General features: G+C 39.7%; 1 protein-coding gene across 1 annotated transcript; it reads left to right on the plus strand.

Moving 5' to 3' along the window:
- The first annotated feature begins 2673 nt into the window (after nucleotides 1–2673).
- LOC117935134 (prostaglandin E2 receptor EP1 subtype-like) lies at nucleotides 2674–7084 on the plus strand. The gene is made up of 3 exons (XM_034857266.1): nucleotides 2674–3048; nucleotides 4304–5205; nucleotides 5964–7084. The coding sequence occupies exons 2-3, from the start codon at nucleotides 4345–4347 to the stop codon at nucleotides 6231–6233; spliced, it is 1131 nt and encodes a 376-aa protein (XP_034713157.1). The 5' UTR covers nucleotides 2674–3048; nucleotides 4304–4344; the 3' UTR covers nucleotides 6234–7084.
- The last annotated feature ends 1947 nt before the right edge of the window (nucleotides 7085–9031 follow it).

The raw sequence follows: 9031 nt of genomic DNA on the forward strand, positions 1-9031 counted from the left end.
CTAGCACCTCTCAGTTGTTGTAAAAAATCGTTGTTGTTGTTGTAAAATTGTCATAGGCCTACATTTCCTTTCTGTAGAAACAAAAAATTGGAAATATTAGAAAACAAACCAAACTCCTGTCGAATGGAGAGAAATACTCAATCTCTCTGACATACAGGCATATGCACTGCAGAAGGTTTTGGCCAAATGGGCAACTGCGAGGAACGGTTCAACAGTTGTGGCGGGGGAGTTTGAGTCTGGAAGCCAAGATGGAATACTTTGGTGCACATGCAACAAGAAAAGAGTTTTATTCCATTTAACATTACAGACTTCCAGTAAAGATAGAGATGTTACTGTTTTCTAACTTTTCCAATCTGAAGAGCTCTTCCATCTCTGAGTGCTTCAAAGATCATCAGGTATGCGCTCTGTTTTTTTTAACTTTGTGGTCAGCAGAAGGAGAGAGGGTGTAGAAGCAGCCTCAAACCCCAAAAACCCAGACTTAGTATTGGAAGAGCCAGTGGGCTGCAGAGGCCAAATGGCACTATTTGAAAGAGCAATTGATGAGTAAAATGGGGGCAGCAGGGTCTCCTTTCAGAGCCGGAGGAAAAACACATATGGCGGCCAAACGCCTGATTGTTGCACTTAGAGTCAAAATGGGTACTAGGACAGGAAGACAATCAGACATAAATAACTGGCTCTTTAGTCCAATAGCAGCACACGCTGAAACATGCCTATTCGTATGTGCTATTAACATGAAGCCAATAAGAAAAAGCAATCTAGTTCAGCATTGACTTCCCAATAAGCCCTGTCTGTTCGATCTGAATACCTTTTGTGGGATTGAACGGTCTGGTCAGAACTGCATGAGTATTAAATTGCAGTCAACCTTTTTTTCTGTGATATGTCTATAGAAAAATAGAAGGAAAATTACAGTAACTTTTATTTCAATTAGCCCAGCTGACATATCTCAACAACTATAGGATGGATTGCTTTGAAATGTTGAGGCGTTCTTGCTCACCAGACAATGAGTCCTAATGACTTTGGTCATCCTCTGACTTTCCGCTAGAGCAGTATTTATTTATTTGAATTAATTAATTTGTTTAACTGCTGAGCATAAAAGGACATTCATGGTGCCCAGAGGATGAAGCCAACTGACTTTGAGGATCTCCTTTCCTAGCGCCATCATTTTGGAACAAACATTTGTGTTCCTCAGGATGAGTTGTAATGACTTTACTCACCCCCTTGGCTGTACTTGACATATTTGAAAAAAACTGCTTTGCTGCTATAATAATGTTCTAAATATTGAATACAGCCCCTTTAACTTTTCATCTAGCACCAGGATCAGATCTGCAACATTACCATCAGCCTCAGCTGTACTTTGTGTTTAGTGCTAATTATCAATAGTTAGCGAGCCAACATGATGATATGATGGCAAATATGGTAAACATTATATCTGCGAAATATCACAAGCATAGCAGCATGCTTACGTTAGCATGTAGCTCAAATACAAAGTAAAGATCGGGAAAGTGGTTCTATATCCAAACCATGGGTGTTATTTTTCACCCTTTTTGTGTGTGTGTGTGTGTGTGTGTGTGTGTGTGTGTGTCACATTTAATATGAACAAGGTTTCTCTAACAGACATTTTCTACAATACAATCTTCAAAGCATAGGTGTCAGTTCACGGACTCATTACGCTGTTGCCAATCGGTAGAATCTTTCACACAGGTGCCTCTCTTAAAAAAAAAAAGAGAGAGAAAGAAAAGAAAAAGAAAAAAACAATTTATATGACTGTGCCCACCTCTGCCCTTTTTCCTGTGAACCAGCAGCCAATCTGCATGTTTCTTTTTACCTTGTTTCCAAACCTCAACTTGTGCAAGACTGTGTCCAGCTGGCTGCCAGGTCACTGTGAAATAAAAACAAACATGACCACCTGTCCCCAGTATGCAGTGAGAGGACCAAAATCAGAAATCATAATTACATTATGCCTCCTCGTGGTTTCCCTTTTCAGAGTGTTAATCACAATTTTCAGAAGAAAAAGTGACGCGTTTTCCTTAATGCAGCTGCAAAAACCTTGAGGACTAAAATCCGAGTCCTTACGGAACATCTGGAGCTACCATGAGGGTTAAATATGACTTCTCCATGTGAGTTTCCATATCAGAGAAAAAACAAACTAATTATAAACCACAACTAATCGTTTTACTCTTGTCTAAATAATAAACCTGCCTCCTTTTCACTGAGGCCATTTCTTCAGAGAAGTGAAATAGAAAACCCCTCTACCAGCAGACGGACAAACAGCCTGCTCTGGATAACTGATACCTCAGAGGTTATTCTGAGCACAGTAGCCTATTTCGCATCATGCACCAAAACCAATTAATGTAGCTTATCAAACTGAATCTATTTACATCGATCCAGGCTCCAGAAAACAAAAAGCTCAACAACGTCTTCACCACGACCACTGGTCACAAACTTACCCTAACAGTGTGAACTGTTTCCAAGTCTGCACATTGAACCATTTTAGTGACGTTTCAAAGGTAAATTATGGCTTTGGTGTGCACAATGTAGCCTGCTGTCTAAAGTTTAAATAAATAAATAACCAGGCCAATTTTAGATACATTTTTATTAAATGTAGGTGACACACATAACGTGAGTAACGATATTAAAGTTGATGTAAAGTGAGAGACGCGATCCAGAGCCATGCAGCAGAGGGGGAGACGACTCACGGGCGCACAGCAGCAGAGACGCCCACACACACTGAAGGCACCAAGACGCGCTATAAAAACGTGACTCGGTATTTTGAGTGTCAGTGGGGATCCTTTACAATCTTTAAGCCACCATGAAACAACCACACGGATTCATTCATGGGAAATACTCCACAAAGGACATCGAGGCATTGGCTTTTATCAAAGGGAAGCTTGATATCTGATCTGAAGCAAAAGACATCTAATTCCTCTGTTTGTGGACTCTTCCGAAATTTTCACACTGTCTGAGGACTTTCTCTGGATACCTGATTTTAAGGAAAACTATCTTCTGGCTGTTCAGCTGGACCGACAACATTATCTGAACTATGTAGTGGTGAGAACGTTTTTCATTTTAAAGCTAATAGTAAAAACAGCACAAAGTATTCTTTTTATTACAAGGGAACGTTAGCCTAAGAAATACAGTAAATGTAACCCTGGATGGATTGCATCTTTAATTAGATATCTGACGACGATTTGATGAATCCCATTTCCATTGTTTATTACTGTGATGATAATTTTCCTATCTTTCTTTCACACTGCCAAATTGTCTATTCTAATTGGTGCAACAGTGCAAATCTTCCATCTAATTTTTACATTAACATTTGTTCCACAACTGACAAACTGCTCAGTGAGAAATTGTATACAGAAGGTCAAATATAATGTTTATTATGATGTGCTAACATGTTTAGGTACAGAAAACCAGCTAGATTTATTTACATCACTGGACTAGGATAAAATACTTTATTAATCCGGAGGGATTTTAATGAAATAATAACATCTTCATTGTAATTTCTCAAAAATATCAAAAGTCATTGTGTGAGAAATCTCAGTAATTACCGTATTAGAGATAAAAAAATTCCTCAGCCATGTATAATACAGGCCTGTTTGTTTTTGTTGGTTTGTTGCTGGAAGGACTGTGCTGATTCTGACCTGTGTTTTGATCTCCAGCCGAACCAAACCTAAGCGATCACAGTCTGCACCACCTTGTGCTTTGTCTGGATGTGCAGGTTGGACACCATACACATGGTGGACAGCTGTCTAGTCATGCTAAGAAGGGATTTAGAAAGGGTTTGTGAGGAGACAGTCAGTTCTAGTCAGATATTCAGTCATCTACAACAATTTGTAGAAATGTGTAGCTCTTTTAGTTATTAAAAGTCCTCAAAGGCATAAAATATACATGAAAAGACAAAAAGCATGTTTTTCAGTTTGGGCTGCCATGAGCTGTTACAGCTTAAGTGCCTCTTGTTACGTTAAGTGTCTCCTCAACTGAAGGGATTGGATCATAAATACAGAATAAATTCCCTCATTTGGTGTTTTGATGATGGAGTGGTTTGTCTAACATGCTCATTTAGGTTGAGATGTCGCAACTGTGGCCATGGTCTATGAGTCATATAATTTGCATTTGCATCCAACCACTCAGTGAGCACTTTTGCCCAGTATGGAAATGTGTATTCATAAGGTTTTGACTCATTTATTCAGCTTCTCCTTTTGTTTTTACCTGCATATTTGTGTAATTTATAATGATATTAACAACAAATTATCAGTATTTTCCCTATGTTGACACAAACGTGCCCTTCTTTCTCTTGCAGCCTCCCTTAAATATGGCCTTCATGAGCTTCAGCGTTCAGTGATGTTAGCTCTGAGCCACTACAACTCCTCCGCCTCCCCGCTCCTCCCTCGTTTCTCTAATGACAGCGGAGGGAATGTGGAGGCCATGGTGGCTGTTGAAGGGCTGTCGCAGCAGGGGAACCTTACCTTGGTGCAACCCACCAACAGTGGCGTTATTGTCGTCATACTGTCCATGACACTGGGCATCATCTCCAACATTGTGGCCCTCTTCATCCTGGCCAGTGCCTACTCCCTCCAGCGCCGGCGCACCAAAGCCACATTCCTTCTGTTTGCCACTTCCCTGGTGGTCACAGACTTCTTTGGCCATGTGATCCCTGGTGCCCTGGTTCTCCGACTCTACCTCCATGGAGGTGTACACCCCAACTCCTCGGATAGGATGTGTCAGTTCCTGGGCGGCAGCATGGTGTTCTTTGGCCTGTGCCCACTCTTCATGGGCTCTGCCATGGCTGCTGAGCGCTGCCTGGGTGTCACAAAGCCTCTGCTGCACTCATCCCTGGTCACCAAAACCCGCACGAAGATCTGCCTGTCTGTCATCTGGCTGGCAGCTCTGTGTGTGGCCATGCTGCCCTGCTTTCAGCTGGGCTCTTACACCTATCAGGACCCGGGGACCTGGTGTTTTATCAAAGTGCTCAGTGACACTCAGGAGGTGGATTTGGCGTTTGTGGTGCTGTTCTCTGGACTAGGTCTGACCTCGCTAGCTGTGGCACTGGTGTGTAACACCATCAGTGGAATGACGCTGGTGCTGGCTCGGTTCAGGAGGCAGCTGGGCTCCCATCACTCAGCAAAGTCCCATGATATAGAGATGGTGGTGCAGCTCGTCGGCATCATGGTCACCTCGTGTATCTGCTGGAGCCCTCTGCTGGTGAGTATCAGGAAGTACAACGAGAGGGACTCGTGGTGGGTCATGAGATCACGTCCCCTTTTTTCTAAGTCCACCAGCACTCTGAGAGAACTCATTTATCATAAGAAAAAGTATTAGCATAGCAAGCTATACTGAAATTCTGTTATTGGTAAATAAAGCGATATCAATATAACAACAATAGTTCTCTCACGTAGAGTTTTCACCTGTGTGGTGTGATTAGAGCTTGCCTCAGGACTGTGAGTGTACATACTGTGTTTGATTGACAGCGCCATTGCTGTCTTGTCAGTTTTGTTGCAGCTGTTAGGGCAGGACAACTTACACCTTCCTGGTTGGTGCTGAAAGTTTAAAAGTAATTCCCAGCATAACAGCCAACTTCAACCTGGCTATCAGCTCTAGTGTCAATAGGGTCAGTTAAAAAAAACTTGTTACCATCCATGTTACATTTATAACGATCTTGCATGTGATTGAAGTAATCCCGACCCATTGTTCTCCCACATCTTAATAAATATCAGTCCTTGCTGATATGTATGTAACCACACTATTTAAAAAAAGAATATTGGTGTATCTGTGTCACAAAGACATGGGGGCAGCATCCATTCAACCATTCTGGTGTTTAACAAAATAAACCAGATCACCATAAGAACTTGTTTGTTGTTCTTTTTACTGCAGAACAGAGTAGTTTTTGTTTTTTCTAGCAATGCAGTGTGTTTGATCCTTCATCTTGTAATAAATGCAAGCACATGTTTACATGCCTGCAGGTCTTTGGCCTGATGTCGGTGATCCGCTCCTACACAGGATCTAACGGACAGGACTTGTCCAGCTATAAAACCCTGATGGTGATGGGCGTGAGGCTGGCCACATGGAACCAGATCCTCGACCCCTGGGTGTACATCCTGCTGCGCCGCACCGTTCTCCGCAAAATCTACCTCATCGCCAAGTGCCAACCAGGACTGAGGGGAAATATATTAGGCCGCTGGGAGCCGACCTCTTTTCACAGCTCTGAGAAGAAGCAGGTCAACCAAGTATGAGCTAAGAGAAAGACAGATAAAGTACTTTGTGGATTTACTTTACTGAACATACTGTAAACTGTGCAAATGAAAAGCTTTAGACGGAGATACCCACAGGAAGAATGTGAAAGGAACTAGCTTTGTGGCTGTGATGGAGGAGCCTATTAGGTTAGAAGTGACGTGTGCCATTTCTCAGTTGATCCACTTCACAAATGCTTAATGGATTCAATCAAAATATCTCTTTTATTCTTCTTAAAAGTGTGAGTTCATTGTCTGACCTTACAAATTGAAGCTAGCTAATGCTATGATTTTGCACATAAACGTTCTAGTGTTTACTTATAAGAAGTGGACATTCCTGATTATGATTGTATTCTCATTTGGAAACTCAAAGTATTGAAGGCTACAAATGCAGGCCACATTTATATTGCAGTACTAACCACACTCTGTCCTAAAAGGCTCTAAGGTTTGCAGGAGTGATAGAGGGGCCGATGTTTATTTGGTTTTATTTCTTAACTGCAGTTTCACCAGCTTTGGAAGTTTAAAAAAATGATAAATTGACTTGCCAACATTATATAAATGTGGAGGAATTGAGCTGTAGCAGTATAACCACCAGAGGAAGCTCCAGAGGAAAACCAGAAGACTGCACTCAGTAACCGTAATTATTCTGCTGAATGTATTTCACCAAGGACTGTTAATATTCAAATACTTTATGTATGTTTAAATTTAAATATGCTTTCCATATGTTTATACAGTGCTCTGTGTGAAATAATGTAAAATTTTATAAGTTAATACTTGAATTGTACCCTCAATTTACTGAGGATATGTTGAGAACTTTAAATTGAATGTAAATAAAACAATGCAATGTGTCCTTACTCTAAATTTATTTCTGACTAATTGTCATTGTGTTGAGAAGGAGGATGTTTGCGTGGTTAATAATTGTGTATATAATTACACTTTTTTAATGCAAAGGTGTTCTACAAAAGAAATTGGCATTGACTGCATACAGTGGTGTAGTTATCAAACTGTTTATAACTGTTGTATTATAATTATTCTGGTAGCCATATAGTACACTAAGTGTTAATTGAACTCCTATAAACACAGGCAGCATTTGATCAGATTTTAAGTCAAATTACAACCGAGAAGTATCGCTGTACTTCATCTCTCAGCTTTCCTGAGTGTTCATGATACAAATCTGCAATTTTGGTTGTGCATGAGTTCGTTTGACGCTCTAATGTGACAGACTATAGACGAGGTGCAGTGCTTTCATGAAAAACTGTAATTAGTACCAGTTATATTTATCCATTTCTTCCCATGTATCATTTCTTTCCAACCACATGTTTAGTTGTCTGCGACTGAAATATTTGTTCCTTCTTATTTAACATGACTGCCAAAAAGCCTTTCTGAAAACAGCCAGTGATATCTAGATGACTCACTCTGAAAAGCTGAAATAGCACTGTCCTGGTGTGTAACTAACACATAAACATCCTGCATTCTGTTCACCATCTAGAATATCTACCAATAATAAATTCTACATATCTATATTTATGCTATGTATATATATTATATTTATATAATGCCCCCCGCCCCCACACACACAAAGACACACTCTACACACACACAGACACACTCTAAAAGGCCAATTCTGGCCCATACATACATATACAGTACACTAGATTCACTACAATGTGTTAGACTAGACCACTGCCTGCCTACATCTATCGTTTACAGATCCAACGCCACAAGATGACATTAGGTTATGTCTTGGTGATTTCCCCCCCTTAAATGTAATTCCTAACCTGACAGTGTATTGATGGTTAGCCTGGTATCCATATTATCACTTTACACACATAACAACAGCTTCTTTCAGCTTTTTTGTGGCAGATCTTTCTTTTCCCCAGTTTAAAAGAGCATTTGCTAGACCCCACCACAATCTCATAATTTTTTTAATCTTTTATTGCAAAACAAGTGTGATGACAAATAACTATAGACACAAGGGGTGTAGTGTTGAATAAATTACATCAAGAAAAAAAAAAAAAAAAAAAAAAGATTGCAGTTCCGGCAATGAAACTAGTAGAATGCAATTTGTATGTCTGGTTGAATTTCATTCACACACAAGTTTTTGCTTAGAGAATATACTTTTATGAATGTAAAATGGTGCTGCTAAAATTATTTATGATATATTGTTTTTGTTCTGAAATGCAGACATAATAAAAAATAAATTTTGAAAAAATGAAAAATAATAAAAAAACTGATATACTGGGTAAATATTTAAGTTAAATATGGATAAGTTATCAAACACAGGAATCTTTACTTATTGAGGAAAGTACACATTTTAAACCTCAAAACCCAGTTTTTGCAATTAACACTCAAGAATTCAACAACATTACAGCTTTAGTTGTGTAGTTAATCTGTGCAATCAATTTAAACCTAGCTAGAATTATTCTCAGCCTTTGTGATCTTCTACTCATGTGTGCTCTCTCCCCGGATCAGTCTACTAAGGGAGAGAAGTACAAAAATGTAACTGTACCTCTGAGTAAGATAAGAGCTAAATGTTTCCTTATGTTTACATGCTTGCTCATAGCTCAAGAAAAAAAAAGTTCAAATTGGACAGTAGCTTCTCATATAGGTTTCCAGGCAAAAGCCTACCAACAACCATTTCATAAACCATAAACACATTGTTGGATTATATCATTGTCCCCACTCTCCACACTGTTTTCTGGATGTGAGAGGTGTATTTGTTTGCAAGTTGAGTTCAAATACCATTTTTTTTTTTAACCTAACGCAAACCCTCCCACAATGAGCTTTTGTCAGTTTGTGCC

This window comes from Etheostoma cragini, chromosome 2 (genome assembly GCF_013103735.1).
Source record: "Etheostoma cragini isolate CJK2018 chromosome 2, CSU_Ecrag_1.0, whole genome shotgun sequence".
Taxonomy (NCBI): Eukaryota; Metazoa; Chordata; class Actinopteri; order Perciformes; family Percidae; genus Etheostoma; species Etheostoma cragini.

Bases quoted from the DNA above. Each gene is read 5' to 3' on its own strand.
- LOC117935134 (XM_034857266.1), top strand. From the start codon at position 4,345: ATGTTAGCTCTGAGCCACTACAACTCCTCCGCCTCCCCGCTCCTCCCT. The intron at 5,206-5,963 runs GTGAGTATCAGG...ACATGCCTGCAG, and splicing joins TCTGCTGGAGCCCTCTGCTG to GTCTTTGGCCTGATGTCGGT.